The 17,959-nt window shown below is 39.7% G+C and overlaps 2 protein-coding genes across 2 annotated transcripts in view; both read right to left on the bottom strand.

Annotated features, from left to right (window-relative positions):
• Positions 1–17,959, bottom strand: part of TTN (titin) — a 238,044-nt gene that overhangs the window by 193,803 nt on the left and 26,282 nt on the right. Inside the window, exons 27-43 of the mRNA XM_079310285.1 lie at positions 17,663–17,944; positions 17,102–17,368; positions 16,686–16,958; positions 16,315–16,578; positions 15,954–16,214; positions 15,141–15,401; positions 14,448–14,711; positions 14,094–14,354; positions 13,670–13,930; positions 12,975–13,235; positions 12,747–12,888; positions 12,492–12,657; positions 12,057–12,288; positions 11,194–11,478; positions 10,981–11,106; positions 8,733–8,921; positions 4,395–4,451 (exon numbers count right to left, since the gene is read on the bottom strand). Of these exons, the coding sequence (XP_079166411.1) occupies positions 4,395–4,451; positions 8,733–8,921; positions 10,981–11,106; positions 11,194–11,478; positions 12,057–12,288; positions 12,492–12,657; positions 12,747–12,888; positions 12,975–13,235; positions 13,670–13,930; positions 14,094–14,354; positions 14,448–14,711; positions 15,141–15,401; positions 15,954–16,214; positions 16,315–16,578; positions 16,686–16,958; positions 17,102–17,368; positions 17,663–17,944 (3,852 nt within the window). The remainder of the gene's footprint in view (positions 1–4,394; positions 4,452–8,732; positions 8,922–10,980; positions 11,107–11,193; positions 11,479–12,056; positions 12,289–12,491; positions 12,658–12,746; positions 12,889–12,974; positions 13,236–13,669; positions 13,931–14,093; positions 14,355–14,447; positions 14,712–15,140; positions 15,402–15,953; positions 16,215–16,314; positions 16,579–16,685; positions 16,959–17,101; positions 17,369–17,662; positions 17,945–17,959) is intronic.
• On the bottom strand, positions 4,466–8,627 carry LOC306804130 (myopalladin-like). Its single transcript, XM_079310378.1, has 3 exons — positions 7,674–8,627; positions 6,488–7,066; positions 4,466–5,402 (listed from the first exon to the last, which is right to left on the bottom strand). The coding sequence occupies exons 1-3, from the start codon at positions 7,837–7,839 to the stop codon at positions 4,771–4,773; spliced, it is 1,377 nt and encodes a 458-aa protein (XP_079166504.1). The 5' UTR covers positions 7,840–8,627; the 3' UTR covers positions 4,466–4,770.

The following is a 17,959-nucleotide window of genomic DNA, read 5'->3' as shown; positions in this document are numbered from 1 at the left end:
GGGGTTTGTGCCTGTTCTGTGTACACAGTCTCTGCAGCTGAGAAAGACTCTGCAAACTTCCTCAGATCAAATGTGATCTCGGTGTCAGGCTCAGACGGCAAGAGCTGCTCTCTGATAAGTACTTCTTCTAGTTGAACTTCAGCTTCCTCAGTAAAAACCTGACCTGAGTTTTCTATGCCAGGAGGAGTGGGGATTAGATCTGATGAAGGGCTACATGCATCAGACTCCATTTCTTGCAGCATTTGTCTATCACTTTGTATTTCCCAGTGTGTGACATCACCTTCATCAATTACTTCTTCTTTACAGAGATTATCATCAGCTTTAATGTTCTGTTCAGTATCAACTGATCTCTCTTGATCCTTGTCCTGTTCCTCCTGCTGGTCTCCTGCATAGACTTCATAAAAGCCAACCTCCTCCTTTGTGGGGGTACTTGCAATGTGATCCTCCTGGTGGGGCACACTTGGCTCTTCCACAAGAGGCACATCAGGAGTCACTGTCTCCCAGGCAGGGACATCACACTCTGTGCAGACATCACTTTCGTCTTGCACCACAGGTGATATAGGGATGAAAAATTGTGAAACCTTACATTCCCTTGCCAAAGCAGACTGCTCAGGGGCATGTGCTTGCCCTTGCACTTCCATAAATGATGAATCCTTATACTCCCCTATCAGAGCAGACTGCTCAAAGGCATATGTTTGTTCTTGCACTTCCATAAATGATAAATCCTTACCTTCTCTTGCCAAAGCAGACTGCTCAAAGGTATGTGTTTGTTCTTGCACTTCCATAAATGACAAATCTTTACCTTCTCTTGCCAGAGCAGATTTCTCAGGAGTATGTATTAGCCCTTGCACTTCCATAAATGATGAATCCTTACACTCTCCAGCCAGAGCAGGCTGCTCAGGAGCATGTGTTTGCCCTTGCACTTCCATAAATGACAAATCCTTACACTCCCCTGCCAGAGCAGACTGCTCAGGGGCATGTGTTTGCCCTTGCACTTCCATAAATGACAAATCCTTACACTCCCCTGCCAGATCAGACTGCTCAGGGGCGTGTGTTTGCCCTTGCACTTCCATAAATGGTGACTTCAAGATGTCCCAGGACAGAGCATCTGTATGTGATAGCACCTTGCCTCCTTCAGGCTCCAGCTCCTCAGAAAAGTGACCTGAGTCCTTGGCCACCAGTTCACATCCTTCCCTGGATATGGTAGTGTGTAATTCAGTGGTATCAATTCCAAATCTGTGTTCCTCAGAAACAATTTTTTCCCTGTGCTGCCTCATCTCAGAAATACCATCTGTATAATTTACCCTTTCTTCTGCACTGCCCATTTCCTGCCTTGTATAAACATCTGTGATATCCAGCACCATTGTTTCCTCCACCCCACTTTCCCTAACGTGAGGTGCTTCCTCACAATCTTCTAACTGCTCTCCAGGAGGTTGAGACAACCTCAGGGACCAGGGTAGGTGGGCTTCCTCCTCCTTGGGGCATGCAATTTGTTTCTCTTCATCCTTCCCAAGTATGCTGAGGCCTTGGAGGTGCAGAACATGGTCTGTGGCAGGCAGTTCCTCAGTGCCCCCACCCTTGCTGTACAGTTTGGGTGCCCTGGGCTGCACTGTCAGCTCAGAGGCAGTCTGAGCTGTTCCAGCCACGTTTGTGGCCACGCAACAGTATCGCCCAGCATCCCTGACAGAGACTTCTCCAATGTGTAAGCGGTATGTGCCATTCTTGCCTTCTTCAAACCTCAGTCTCTCACTGGCAGAGAGGCTCTGGCCATTCAAGGACCAGCTCACAGCCGGTGGGGGCTGTCCAGACACAGCACACTCCAAAATCACTTTCTCTCCTTCATGGCAATGGATATGTGCTGGGGCTTCTGTCACTATTTGGGGTGGTTCATTTCCCATATCAAACGAAAACTTGAATTTGTGCTTTATGGTGGAAGCAGCCCGCTCTGGAAAGAGTCGTGGGGTCTCCCTCATCTCTGTGTCTTGCTCTGGCGTTGGAGTGGGAGCAGTGATTTTGATTTCCACAGGCAACGACAGCAAGTCTGAGCCTGGAACTGCACTTGGCAGTTCTTTCTCTGCTGTAAAGGCCACGCCAACTTCTTCTTTCTCCTCTTCCTTCTTCTCTTTCTCCCTTTCTTCATCCTTCACCTTCTCCTCTTCTTTCTTCTCCTCCACTTTCATCTCCTCCTTTTCCTTCCTTGCATACTTATGGGCTGGCATTCGCTGCCTCACGTGGAGCCCAGCTGAGGTGCTGACTGTGCCCAGGGGGTTGAAGATCACACAGGTGACAGTGCCCCCGTGCTGTGGGAGCACAGATGGGAAGGTCAGCGTGGAGCAGCAGCCAGTGGTGTGAACAGCAGTGCCCTGGATGCGCCCCACGGGCTTGTCGTTGTTGTACCAGGTGACGGTGGGCTGCGGCCGCCCATGGAACAGGCAGGAGAAAGCGCATCTTTGTCCCTCAACAATTTCCTGGGGCTTGATCTGCTGTACAAAGAGGGGTGGGCAGGGCTCCAGGAGCCCACCTTGCACCTGCCACCTCTCCCCCGGGACCTTGGGCCTGGAGTATTGCTTCACTACCTGCACTGTCAGGGGCTTCGAGCCAACCATTCTGGAAGCCACCCTAAGCGGGCCGGGCTTGGCAGGCGGGCCCTCCTGGGGCGCGGACACGAGGGATTCCTGCTTCTTTTTCAGCAATGCCCTCTTTGCTTCGCGCAGCTTCTGCAGCTTCCAGCGGATCTCCTCGTCCAGCAGCTCCTCGGCATTAACCACCCCGCGCTCCCTGCGCTCCAGCCCGGGCGGCGCGGCCCCCGCCAGCGGCAGGCTCTGGAAGCGGATGGTGCGCACCATGCCCCGGGCTGCCGAGGGCTGCCCGGGCTCGGCCTCCTGGCTCTTGTCGAAGGGCGAGCCGGTGCAGCGGAGCACCACCCGCAGGCGGTCCTCCCGCCGCTGCTGCAGCAGGCACTCCCAGCCCCGCCGCTGCCCCCGCCGGGCCACCAGCAGCGAGGCCGCGGACTCGGCCGAGCCCTCGCTGTTGATGGCGAACACGCGGTAGCTGCCGGCGTCGTGCTCCCGCGCGTCGCGCAGCTCCAGGCTGGCGCAGTGCGAGTGCTCCGTGCTCTCGGTGCGGATCACCTTGCGGCAGTCCTGCTGCACCGGCCGGTTGTTGTGGAACCAGGCCATGTGCGGGGCCGGGCACGCCACCAGCTTGCAGCGGAACAGCGCGGGGTCCCCCTCCAGCACAGACCTACACTTCAGTCCCTGCGTGAAGACGGGTTTGCGGTTCTGGGGGCGAGCCAGCGCCGCCGCCGCGCCGCGCTGCCCTGCAAGAGAAAGAGACCGGGTCACCGCATGTCTCGCTCTGCCTACGCCTGGTTGTAAAAAGGTAGCAATGTATTGAAATAAAAAATGGGCATGCAACAGATTTCATCACACACCCAGGAAAAAAAAGTAATTCACTCACCATATTTGTTCGAATAAACGCAACGCCTTGCTCTGTTTTAAAGATTGACACGAAAATCGTTCGTTGTCTGTTCTTTCTTCAGACTGTGGAAATTTCTTCTTGAACAAGCAAAAAAAGAATTTCAAAATAACATGTTCTTCTGCGTGTATGTTTTTGTTGCCTGGAAAAGCTGTGTGTCTTTGGGTGGCAAAGAAGAAAATCTTACCTGACTTGCAGACAGTAGAATAAACGCCCTTTCTGACCCCTCTGTTTGTAGATATGTTCAAACAATTGAAAAAAGTAGTTTGAAATATATTTTTTTTAAAAAAGTAAGTAACATGAAATGAGAAGGCGTTTATTCGAACTAATACAGCCACTAACTTCACAGTGTTATGCACGGGGGGAAAAGCAAGCAACATGAACCACGTATGCTATCTGCAAGCCAAGGTAAGAGATGTATAATGATGAATTAATGTATGTAAAAAAGGTGCAAGGAATCAATGGGAATGTGTAGCTTTCACATAACCTGAACAACAAATGCTCTCTAGTATATTTCATCTATTCATCCAATAGTGTCCATTGAACCGATTGATGTTAGGCTGCTAACTTGTTTAAAAGTAATACAATTAAGATTTGTATAACTTCCTTCTGAAGTAAACTATTCCATGCATTCAAAAGGAAATTGAACATATAAGAGCTCTGTGAACAGCTGCAAAGCATGAAGTAAAAGTTAAAAATATGGCTGCACAATTATAGATTTGAAGTTTTAAACATATTTTAAAACTTAAATAACCTTATAATGCAGGTAACCCTTTGCATATCAAAACAAACATGCAACATGTTCCAATATGCTTTAAAGTGTGTCTTTCCCCATCAGACACTTCATGGAAGCTGATAAAAACCTTTTCACAACATTACTAATTACTGGTACTAATTATTCTCATTGGTGATTGTACCTTTTACTTCCATTTCAACTTCTTCCTCTAGCTTCTCATGTACAATTTTTTCAGGAGCTAGAATAAAAAAAAGACAAAGATTTTTGAGCTATCGTTGTTAAATGTGCCAATCAACAGTTTATGTAGTAAAAATGTCCAATCTGTTTTGCAAGTTGACATAAATCCACATGTACATACACACACATAAATGCATGCCAAACAATTCAAACACCTGATAAATTCTGAGAATAGAATAATCAAATATTTTCATACTTGCTTATAATGTACATTTTTTCTACAAGATTTGCTTTCTTTTTGCAGGATGGGGGAAGTTTCTAAAACAACATGCCTTTATCATGCTGTAAATCCCTGAAGAAAACATTCAACAATCCACAGACTAATGAGATGCTTCTTGTTCTTTATCATCTCCTAGGGAATGAATATAGTGGAATGCAATTACGATGCTATGCATGATGAATTGATACTTGGAAGGAACATGCAGTTGCCAACCTGTCACTTTCAGATGGGTGCTGCACTCGGCTTGTCCTGCAGGGTTAACTATTCTGCACTTGTATATACCCTCGTGGTCCTGACCAACTTTCAACAATCTTAAACTGCACAGTGGCCCATCGTGTTTTATGGAACACAGTGCAGACTCCTCAACTATGAGCTGATTGCACAGCCAGACTACGCAAGGTGTAGGCACACCTTTCATTATGCAAAAGAGAAACACATCATCTCCTTCTTTTACACTGGTTTCTGAAGGCAGAGTTTCAAGAAACTCTGGAGCTTTGGCGTCAGTTTCTGTGATGTCTTCACATGGCACAACATCGGGATAGTACACTCTGTTTCTTTGCTTCTCAGTTTCATGTGGTCTTTGGGATGTAGATATAAACAAGCTTGAGGTTTTCTTTGAAGATTCTTGCTTAACTTCAGATGCTTTAAACTGACAATCTTTGGCTGCTTTAAAGCTTTTAGTATCTGATTCAAGAGTAATTTTTGTTACTGCTTTGGCTTGTGCTTCTTTTGCTAGGTAAGAATAAAGTTAGGAAAAGGATTAGGTCAGATGTTTTGCAGGAATAAAAAAAAAAAAACCCTTTTACTTATGGGGGGTAAACCCAGTAATTAGTATTGATAGAATATGCCAGATATTAGTGCTAAAACAGTGCTATTAAACATGAGTGATTGCACATTTAAGAGCTCTATTCCTGTTAGGCTAATTCTAGGTACCAGTTAAGCCCGTGGGTCTTTCATGGGACCAAGTGTTGATCCACAATTACTAAAAAAACCCACATTTTTGCTTCTAGTTTAGAGCCTTAATTTGGAAAGCAACAGCAGAAGATTATGTAAAGTGCTTTTGACAGCTCTATAGTGAAGAAAGAAATGTCAATAATTAAGAGCCAAATAAACAGGATCAATGCCTTTCTCATTATGCATCTTAGTTTTCTGGTCTTGATTTCTTTGAATTAATCACCTGTGGTAATAATACATTTTTGGGTCTTCACTAGTGTAACACTACTAACATTTTAATACATGGATGTCAGAAATAGGTAGAATGAGTTTAAGAAAAAAAGTAAATATATATTAGGAAGAGTGAAAGATAGAAGATGGTCCATTTTTGCAGTAATACAATATTTGCACCCATTAATCCTTTCAAAAAAACTTATGCTGCTAACTTTGGAATTGGAATCTCGGATTTGTTGGAAACACGCTGGAGTTTGAAATGACCTGGTATCTAATTCAGAATTGCATCTGACATTCTTTTCTTCCTTAAACTCCTGCTTCAGGAATTAACAAAATATAAAAATTCCCATATGCCTGTTTTGCTTTGTATCTCACTGCATATCACGAAGGATATGAAGAATAAAAAGCTGGGACATCTGATTTTATGGGAAGTGGCAAAAAGTTACAGTACCAACTTCCCAGTACGGGCCATGTCACTTATGAATAGAGCTGTAAATGTAGAGGAAAAACCCCAGAGCATTATTACTAGAGCTTTCTCAATTAAATACTGATAATAAAGGTAATATGAGTGAGCTATATGACTGCTAATATGAGGCAGTTATAATGAAGCTGCAAACAGTAAGTGATAATGTTAAAAGTCAGATAACCACCTTTGACTGTTAGTATTGCAGAAGTTGTTGTCCCTCCATAGTCATTATACACAGTGCAACTGTACAGTCCTTGATCTGTCAGCTGAGCATTTAGGATTGTGAGCAGAAGAACATTTCCATTTTGCGATATCTTCACATTTTCAGACAATTCTATCTTTTCACCTTCATGGGCCCAAAGAAACTCATAGAATTCATTTTCTAAGGCACATATGAACTGAGCAGTGTCACCACATTTCACAGTTAGGTCTCTGAGTTGCAAGAGAATCTTTGGAGGGACATCTTTGTTTTCCTGAGAGGTCATCATAGAGATTTTGGTGCTCTGAGAAGTTTGAGAAAGGACTGATGTGTGCACAGCTTTAATTTCTTCAATTGATGTAGCCTTCATGGTCAAACTTTCTGATACACTTTCAAAAACCTGTACATGCAATTCCTGTGATGGTTGTTGCACTGATTTAAATTCTTTTTGATAAGTTTCAATGTTCTTCTTTGTGAGAGGAGAAACATGAAGTTCTGATATAGCCTGTGACCGGATAGACTCTTTTACATCTTCCCCAGAACTTTGCCTACCTAGGGCTTGCACTGTGTAATCAAGTAACAAAAACAACAATATTAGTATCTAAAGAACTTTACTGGGCCGTATTCTGAACAAAATCAAACAGCATGGAGGATGAAAATGAATGATCTTCATTTGAAAACACAGCATGCCAGACGTACTACTCTGTTGACACAGAAGTTACCCATTCACATGTATGAATGACAAGTGATGCCTAAGCTAGTCATGCAGTTGATACTTAGTGCTTGTGTCTTCTTTCACTAAACTGGTCCATTTTAGTATTGGAAACTTATGAAATTTTTTAAGGAGGTATTTTCTTTTTTATCTTTTTTCCCCCCTACAGAATAGTGCAAAATACCTCAGTCACAACTCTAGGATCACTAAATCATTTGTTTAAAAATCCTGAATGCCTTCACTAAAGTGCTTCTATTCTTTGACCTATACAGAGATACAAACTTGAAAATTCCCAAATGTTACAGCTTAAAGACAAGAAATGAGAGTGGCTGGGTTACTGAGGGTACTATTAAAGTTAGGTGGGAAAGAAAAGGTGTGAAACAAGGAGAAAATTAGTAACAGCATAAAAGTGTGGTATGCAACAAATTGAATCCCTTTGAAGTAAAAATGGGGCTTTACCTTCTGCAGTCACTGTAAGTGTAGCTGTACAAGTTGTTTCTCCAGCACTATTTCTTGCCTTGCAAGTGTATTGGCCAGCATGCTCTAAGAAAGCATCTACTATTATCAGTATAGCTGTGCCTGTAGACTCATCAAAGTGGAAAACTAAGTCTTTTTTTGGCAACATGAGTTGTTGATTATGAAACCACTGGATTTTTGGTTTGGGCCTGCCAGAGACTCTAGCTTGAAATCTGACTGATTCCCCGCTGCATACCCTGCAGCTTGAAATAGGCTGGATAAAGGTGGGCTTTTGGCCAACAGATTCCTCCTTAAGTGAAACAGATGAAGAAACATGCCAAGGGAACTCTGATGTAACTTCTTCAACCTTTTTAAATCCTGAAAAGAAGCATGCCAACTTTTAATTTCTTACCCTACGCTACAATGAATATTCTCTCTCATTCAAGATTTTTTTTCTAACTTGCAACTTAACAGCATGAATAATTTTCATTCATCATGTATAAAATCTATTGCAAAAAGAAAACAAAATATTTATCATTAAATAATATCAAAGACAATATAGAACAGCAAATTCTCTAAACAGTATTTCTGCTCTAAAACTTTGATCAATGTTTTATCAATTCATGTGAATGTAGAGTATTTCTTTTCAGCTGCCCTTGAACTTGTTACCTACCTCTATTTGAGATGTTTCTCAAAACCTTCCAAGCAATTTATTTTATACAAAAACCTCCTACTAGATTGTCTTCACAAGGCAAATCAAAGAATGTGTAAGCAAAAAACTTCCATTAGAAAGAAGGTTTTTACCATCTTTGGTGCATGACAGATTCTAAGACTGGAGTAAATGAAAAGGGAACATGGAACACGAAAAAATATTGAAATGCATTTTTCTGTTTATATATTTTGGAGACATAAATGTTTGCTGTGGACATTGCAAATAGCAGCAATTAATGGAGTTAAAAGACAACACGACAGACAATAACTCACATCTAAGTATCAGTGTGTATTAAAATGATTATTGGAACATGACCTGAACAAGACAACTTCTTTAATGGCACAGTGTACCTTCTAACTTCAAAGTAGCAGTGCTGGTCACTTGGCCTACGGAATTACTCGCCACAAAGGTGTAGATTCCTTCATCCTCTGGATAAGCTTCAGCAATCTCCAGCTGGTAAGTGTCTTCAAACTGAGTCATTCTGAAAAACCGTGATGGCTTGATCTCCTTCTCTTTGCTGTACCAAGACACTTTCAGATCTGCTCAGGCAAAAGAAAGAAAAAACAATAAAGGCGTAAATTATGATATTATACTAACAAGCAAACATTGTTTTTATATCTTTCAAAAATCTTAAACATCTAACTTTAAATGTGCCTTGTATTATTCCAGTAAAGTATGATGAGTGGAAAGTGACCTACTTGTTGCCTTTTGATTTGTGCACTGGAAATATTTCATGGGAAAATGGATTCTGGTGCTGATATATTATTGAGTAAAAAATCATTCTTCCTTAATTCTGTTAGTGTAAAAATTTAAATATATTTTGGCACTACTGAAATCAGAGAAAGTATCTTTTTAAAAAGTGATTTTGTGACTGTTGCATAATTAAACAGGCTATAAAATATCTAACTTGAGCTAGTGATGTTAAGAAATTGAAACAGAACATTCTTCTGTTAAGCACAGCACCTTCCCTCTTTTTGTTGCAAATATTACTTGACATAGCTCTCAAGAAAGTTTTATATATTCCTATATAAAATGTTGCAGATTCTTGTAGACTTAGGAGAGAATTGAAGCAGACTTCAGCTTTTTCTCTCCACCTGTCACTACACTACATCATGAATCATATGTTGTTACTCAACTACTGTGCTATTACTGTTATCAGAAGAGTGTTTTCAATAGCCAGGGACACAATGTGTACCATTAAACAACTGTACTTGCAGCCATGTGTTACCTAACCTAATATAGAAGGTTTTCATAACACAAGCAACAGGTATGCAAATCCATTTGGATAGTGAGTTCAGTAAAGGAAATTTTCAGTAGGAAAAATGTCTTCATTACAAGGGCTGTCAATGTCAAGCATTGGAACTGGCTGCCCAGTGAAGTGGTAGAGTCACAGTTGCTGGAGATATTTAAAAGCCATTTAGATATGGCAATTAAGGACATGTTTTATTTCTGGACTTGGCAGTTCTGGGTTAACACTTGGACCTGATGATCTTTGAGGTCTTTTCTCAACTAAATGATTCTACAATGGGTGACCTAGATGAAAGGATCTTTATATTCTGTGCTGTAAATTCAGCTTCCACATTCACATAAATACAGTTCTATTAAAAAAAGTTACACTAGCATGCAATGCAGAAAGGGTTGGCCAGCATTTCCATCATATATTTTCCAAGTTTCAGCAGCACTTCTAAAACAGAATCAGATTTACTGTAAAGCTTTTTAAAAAACAAAACAAAACAAATAACCAAAACTAGAGTTCTCATTCAAGGGATGGTAATGCAAATTATATATATATTATGCTGCATGTATATCCTTATAACCAATTTCTGTTAATTTTTATCGAGGATTATTTTTAAATTTGAAGTTTTGTTTATCTCAAAATAGTTTTAAATTCTTTGAGTTGTGAACTGTATCTTACTCTGCAGTTTACTATGTGAATATTTTATTACTAGCCATTACTATCAAGGCCATTTGCTACATAAAGAAAAGTAGCTTTATTTGACTGTGTGTTAAAGATATTTTAATTGCACAGTGACATTCCATGTATCCAAATAAAATAAAAAAACTTATTTATGCAAAATCTACACTTAAAAGGACAATTAGAAAACACTTTATTCTAGGATAAAGAAAGTAAGCACAGTTTAGTGTTTGCAGAATAATAGTTAGAAATATTAGGAGAAAGATTGAGTCACAGTTTCAGGCAGTTAATGTAGTTAAGGCCATGGCAGTGTGTGTCTTCAGAAATTTGACACGATTTTCAGTATTGAAAATACTGATTTTCTCCCATGAAGCTCTACATTTTACTCGACAGCATCAGTTATTATTTAAAATCCTGAAAAGTTTCCAAAGATAAATAATAAGAAGCAGATCTTCTTTTTAGAAAGGCTTAATATGTTTATAGCAATAAGACTTCCATGCTCGATGCAGCCTTTGATGTGCTTAAGGGAAACTTGTCAGTAACTCTTGGCTACATGTGTGTATCAAATATCTGCACTTCTGTGGGAGGACTGATCTGAGCACATGTATTGCTGAATTTTCATCTGAGTTCAGGATGAGAAATTTAGAGAGATGGAAAGGTGTAGAGGATTTCATGAAACCCACCTGTCCCAGTGACTCTGCACTGAAAACACGCGGAGTGTCCCTCGGATGTAACCGTGTCACGTAGCGGAATTATGACAGCAGGTGGGTACACTGGCATTTCTAGCTCGGGAGAGACAACTTCTGGGACTAAAGAAAAACAGAAAACGTTAGTTTTAGAGATGAATAATGAAAATTTTGTTTCAGGAAGGAAATTTATTGGCATGGGAAACTCACTTTCGACTGAAAGTGAAGCTGAAGTTGTAGCCACTCCATAGTCATTTTTTGCTTCACAGGTGTACACTGCTTCATCTTCAGGGAAAGTTTCAATCAGCAATAGAGTATATTCTTGTGCATCATGGAGAAATTTGCACTTGAAACCTGGAGAAAGCTGCTGATCATCTTTGTACCAGGAAATTTTGGGCTGGGGTTTGCCTGATACAATAGCACAAAAGCGGGCAGGTTTGCCAGACTCCACAGTAGTTGGCTCTAGCTCCCGAACAATCTGGGGTGGCTCTGGAGCTGAAAATTGGTAAAGCAAGGTGGCAAAGAAAGACAGGAAAAAGAAGGAAAGAGAGAGAAATTTCATTATTGGTATTACCAGTGATTGAAAACTATTTGCCAAGAACTAAACATACAAACAAAAAAACCCTTATTATTCCTTATTATTAATCTTTTGTGTCTGTGAAAATCTGACATTTTCCTTGATACAAAAGGAACAATTTAGCAGCAAGTGCCTTAACATAATTAGCTCTGCTGCTGTAAGTCTTTCTGGCAAAATGTGTCTAAGAATTGTTCAGTTGATCACTCTGGAAAAGGCATATTTTTCCACATGAACAAAGTGGTTATATTTAGATGCAAAAATTTTGTGGTGTAGGTAAATACCATGGGAAAACAACTGCTGTGGTATTTTCATCCACTACTCAGGTGCCTCAGTAGGGCAAAAACCATCTCTGTACATAAGGAATTTGGTAGTGTTCCAAATTATCTCTTTGAATTTTTTTTTCTTTCAAGAGTTAGAATTCCAGAGAAGCCATATAAAAATCAGAAAACTACTGAGTAATAAAAGCAGTCAAATCATTGGTTGTTGGGCCACATACCATTCACATAGAGAATAACAGAGCTCCTATTCCGTCCTGCAACAAAAGTATATTCCCCAGCGTCGGAGTAAGTGGTTTCAAAGATGCTCATTCGATGAACTCTCCTTTCCACCACATACTTGTATCTTTCTTCATATTGGAAGTTGATTTCAATACCATCCTTGTACCACTGTGGTTCAACGTCATCTTCATTGACTTCAAATTCAATTTCAGCTCTTTGTCTCTCAATGACCTTTGAATAAGTAGAATAAATAGCAGAAGTGATACTGGCTTTTCCTCTGGTCTCACATTTCAGTTTCCTAGATGAAGGTTCTGATCTTATGATTACAGATTTGTGTGCTATGACACTTGCTGGTTAGATATTGTTGCTCTTCCCTTGTATTATTCTTTGAGTGACAAAGCTATGAAATATTTATTCATCTGTAAAGGCCTTACCTGAATATCTTTATGGGAGCTTCTGATACGAATGTCACGACCTTCCACGATCAAATTGGCACTGGATGTGTTTCCACCTGCTACCACAGTGTACTGACCAGCATCAGACATCTTTGTGGAAGCAATGATGAGACGATGAACATATTTCTCTCTCTGAATTTTCATCCTGAGCACATCAAGAAAAGAAAGTGAGCTAGATGTTTCCTGAGGAAAACACACACCAAAAGTTAATATGGTGTAGAAGCAATAATTTACCTATCACCAATCTGGAGTTCCTGCCCATCCTTCATCCACTGGACCTGAATGTCAGGTTCTGAAACTTCACATTCAAAAATAGCCCTCTTCTTCTCCACCACTTTGATGTCTTTAATGTGCTTCCTAAACTCAATGTGACGAGCTAGGGCAGAAAAAAGTAGAATGAGTGCCATGATGTTATTTAAGCTCCTAGAAATAACTAAACATACAAATAAAGAGAGCAAATACCTTCCACATATAAAGTGGCTGATGAAGCTGCATTTCCAGCAACAAAAGTATATTCTGCTGCATCACCAAAGTGCACATTCCTTATGGAGAGGGAGTGTGTAAGCTTCTTGGTTCGTATCTGGCATTTATCAGTCGATTTTATTTCTACACCATTCTTTAGCCATTTATATGAGATGCCTTCATAATTAACAGTAACTTCAAATGTTATTGTATCTTTCTCTTCGGCATTGATGTCTTTTAGCATGGAGGTAATTAGGATGGCTAAAAGAAAAGGAATGGACATGGTTTGCTTTTTTCTGTTCTGTTTTACTTTATTTTAAATGTATGTTAACCAGATTAGAGGTGCTTCAACTTCTTTTAGACAATTTTGGAAATATTAAAAGGTACGTTTTGTGTTCGGAATCAGTATTACAATTAAATGTCTCACAACTACTGAATGACATAGGAGTCCAAGTTCCGTCTTCTACAGTGACCTGGCGTTTAGGTATGTTGGCCTAAAGAGAACAACACAGGATCTAACATTATAGTTCTCCACTTCTGAATCTCTTTAAAGAATGCTATGGAGGCTATTTACTGTTATTAAAAAGCACCTCTACAGTCTGATGGTTTTGTCAGAATTTCATTAAGTCCATGTGTTAGCACAAACTTATTACTGGTAGCTGTAAAATATTCTGGTTAATTTAATTTTTACATACGTTTTACAGTCAAGGTTGCGCTGACTCTGTCATTTCCGCAGACAAATGTGTACTCTGCAGAATCTTCACTGCTTGTGTTCATGATATTGAGCTGGTGGAGTTTCCCTTGGACAACTATTTTGAACTTTTCACTCATTTCAATCTCCACACCATTTTTCAACCAGACAGCGGGCACATTGAAATGAGAAACTTCACATTCAAAAGAGGCAGTTTTGGTCTCAGGGATCTCAATATTTTTCATGGTCTTTGTGATGTGTATGCCTAAAAGGAGGGGAAAAAAGACAAGAGTGAATTTTCTAAAAGTTAGTATATTTGGAAGACTGCAAAAAAACAAGGGTAACAGGCTATGAAGTGTCAGGTCAAGTTGCTCAGTGTTGATGTAACAATTCCTATAACTACTTTCTTACAAACTAACAATACTTACTTTCCACAAACAGTTTTGCTTTGCACTCAATTTGCCCAACAAGAGCTGTGTATTCCCCAGCATCATCAGGAGATATGTTATGCAGCATAAGCTTGTGAACTTTCCTTTGAGAGATCATCTTGTATTTATCACTTTGTTTAAGCTCAATATTTTTATGGAACCAGCGGACTGGTACAGTATCATGGGAAACACTCAGTTCAAATGAGACAACAGCATTTTCCAAAGCAGTCACATCCTTTGGCTTTTTGATGATCTTGACAGCTTGAGGAGAAAAAATTAGCAATATTCAGCACTGTGTATGATTAAAATTTTAAAATACACATTACAGCAAATATTCAAACTAGGATGGCTTACTTTCCACATGAAGTCTGGCATTTGCTCCTATTTTTCCAAGTTTGAAGCTGTAAACAGACTCGTCGGTGACAACACAGTTTTTGATTCTCAGTGTATGAACAGTTCCTTTCACTGTAATTTCATATTTGTCACTTGATTCAAGTTCAACACCATTTTTAATCCATAGAGCTCCTTTCACATCAGGGTGGGTCAGCTCTACACTGAAAACTGCCTCCTGTGATTCTGTGACAGTCAAGTTCTTTAGTGTTTTCTTTATCTTAACAGCTAGGGAAAAAAGAAAGAAAATAGAAAAAAAAAACCTTGACAAAACAGATCAAAATCAAAGCCTATGATAAACATAACAATTTTAATAAAACTGATTAAGGGTGCTTCATTTTATGCATACAGTAATTTATACAGATTCCAGCAAAGTGGTGTACTGGGAACACAGCAAGGAAGATTTACTCATAGCATTCATGATAAATGTTTGGTTTATGGGGTTTTTAGGGTTTTATTTGTCTGTTTTGTTGATTGGTTGGTGGGAGATTTGTTTGTTTAGTTTTTGTTGTTGTTGTTGGATAGGCTCAGGGGTTTATTTGGGGTTTTTAATTTGATTTATTTCATTTTGCTTGTGCATTAAGGCCTGATCCAAGATATAGTGAATGATGTTGGAGTAAGTCTTAAAGGCATCTAGTAGTTATAAAAACTACTGACCTTCAACCTTCAGTTTGGCAGATGTCTTTGAGCTTGCTATTTCGTAGCTGTATTCACCCATATCCTCCATTTTTGTCGCAGGGATAACGAGCCTTCTCTTCACACCATCAGATTCAGCACGGAACTGGTCTGTCATAGTCAATGGTCTACCATTTTGTAGCCACTGGCCCTCTGATTCAGGATTTGCCACCTCACATTCAAAAACAGCTCTCTGGGACTCGGCCACAGTCAGGTCACTGAGAGGCTTTGAAATGGCACCGCCTGTTGGGAGGAAAAAAATGCGTTCTTGTGTTGTGTTGTTGTTCAGCTTTCCCCCATGCAGAAACAAAAAAGGAGATGCTGTAATTCTTTGCCCTAATTTGCAGCATGCCTATAGTAATTCTGAGCTCTGTGCAAAACTAGGAATAGAATATGACCTGAACAGTGCAAAAATAGTTTCTTTTCGCTCCTAGTGTAAAGAGAAAAGAGAACAGAAAAGAGAGTTCTCTCAAAAAGAGAACACTCTTTTATCATCAACACAGGAATACTGATAACACAGAGGACAAACCCCCCTCTTTTTTACATTAATTACATCAAAAACATAATATAGTTTGGTACTGTGGTTCTGATCTAGCAAAATATATTTACACTTAAAAGATTTGTGAATTTAAATGATACTAATCACAAAAGATAAGGAGAAAGGCAAGGAGAACATAAAAAAGAAGAAAAAAACTTAAAGATGAACTCCCACTGGAACAGCACAGTTGCTACAAGTCCATTGGGTACTTTCTAAATCACAGTGAAATAAAAGCCTTGGATTTTAACCCTACTAACCTGCTACTATAAGTTTCCCAGATGTCTTCTTCTCTCCAGCATAAAAGACGTATTCTCCTTCATCATCTTTCATCATCTTCACCACTGTCAATTTATATATTTTGCCATGTTCTTCAATTTTATATTTAGGACCAGCCTTTATGGGTTGGCCTTTGAAATGCCAAATTACATCAATCCCTGAATGGGAGAGCTCGACCTCAAAGGACACATTCTGTGTTTCAGTGCAGGTGATGTCATGAAGACCTCTAATGATCTCAATTTCTATAAAAAGCAAAAATTATAAATTTATTAGTTGTTTGCACTGGTTTTGTTTCCAAAGAAATTATTTCACAAAGAACTGTGCATCATAAAAGACACCAACCTTCAACTGTGACATTGCAACTTGTTTCCACTTTGCCAACCATTAGCTTATAGTGTCCTGCATCTGATGCATGGGTTCTGGTGAGCACTAGCCTCTGCTTAGCACCTTTACATATAGCTTGCACACGTTCATCAGCCTTTATTTGATTATCATTTAGGTACCATTTTGAAGAGGACACATCAGGTGCTGAAACTTTGCATTCAAGGATGGCTTTTGTTCCTTCAATTACGTGAACATCTTTTAGAGGCACCACTATTTCCACGCCTGCCAAGTTACAAAAATATTCATTGTGAGAAAAACTGTGCCTTTAAAAATTAATCCTAAAAGAGGCAAAAATCAAACACACATTCAAAATTTTCATAGTGACTTACTGTACACTGTGATCTGTCCAGTGGTTGACAGCTCAAGATCAGGAACACTGAAAGAGTAAGTTCCACTATCTTCCTTTGTGGCATCTTCTATGAGCAACATATGTGATTGTTTATCCAGCACAATGTGAATACGGTCACTTGATTGAATTTCCTGGCCATCCTTCATCCAGACACCTTCTGCATTTTCTAGGGACACTTTTACTTCGAGTTGCACAATATCTCCCTCACAGACTTTTTGATCAGTAAGTCCTTGAAGAATTGCCATGGGACGAGCTGTGGAATTAAATGAAGTTAATTAATACATATATGAGGCAGATTATTGAACATTAAAGTATTATGAGATACAATGATATAGTTATAATGCATGCTATAATATAGGAAATCTATAGTATATAGACAATATAAGAAATGCTTACGCTTCATCTTTAGTTTACATTGAGTCCTTTTTCCATCAACAACATAGCTATATTCTCCTTGATCATCTTTATTAACATCTTTAATAGTGAGGGTCTGGCGACCACGGCGGGATGCAATCACATGTTTCAGACTAGAAGTGAGTTCAACATCACCATGATACCATTTCCCCTCTGCATCTTCTGGGTAAACCTCACATTCAAGTTCACCTGAGAAGGATTCTGGCACTTCTACATCCTCAAGTTCTTTAATAAACTCAATTGCAGCACCTAAAGGCAGATAATTACGTTTGTGAATCAGCTTGATTAGATACTCCTGAAGAACAAAAATACTATTAAATGAGCCTAAGGGAATAAATACATATACATGTATATATGTATATATTTATATGTTGAATGTAACCATTTTACACGACTACATCTATAAACTTTCATACTGTATTCCAAAAGTATGAAAGGAGCTAGAAATTTCTTAGGTTGCTAAACACCTGTTTAAATAATTTTATTTCTGAGGCTGATTTCACTTTAACAACATGGCATGTTACTGAGCTGTATGCTTCTTACCTTCAACAGTAAGCTTTGCAGTGGTTTTTATGGATTCATCTTCAACCAGTGCACAGCTGTAGTCATCAGCATCAGACATATCAATTGTTAATACAGAAAGGAAGTGAGCCTTTCTGTCTGAGTGCATCCTGTACTTGTCTCCAGAATGAATCTCAATTCCGTCCTTAAACCATTTCACTTTGACAAAGGGCTCTGATGTTTCACATTCAAATGTTGCCATGGAGTCTCTTGCTTTAGCAACAACGTCTTGTAATTTCTGGGTGAAGCTGATTAACTGCTTGGCTGCAAAACAATGTA

Source organism: Erithacus rubecula (genome assembly GCF_903797595.1).
Source record: "Erithacus rubecula genome assembly, chromosome: 8".
Taxonomy (NCBI): Eukaryota; Metazoa; Chordata; class Aves; order Passeriformes; family Muscicapidae; genus Erithacus; species Erithacus rubecula.
Note: the sequence above shows the minus strand (reverse complement) of the source record. Positions and strands in the feature narration are given on the sequence as shown.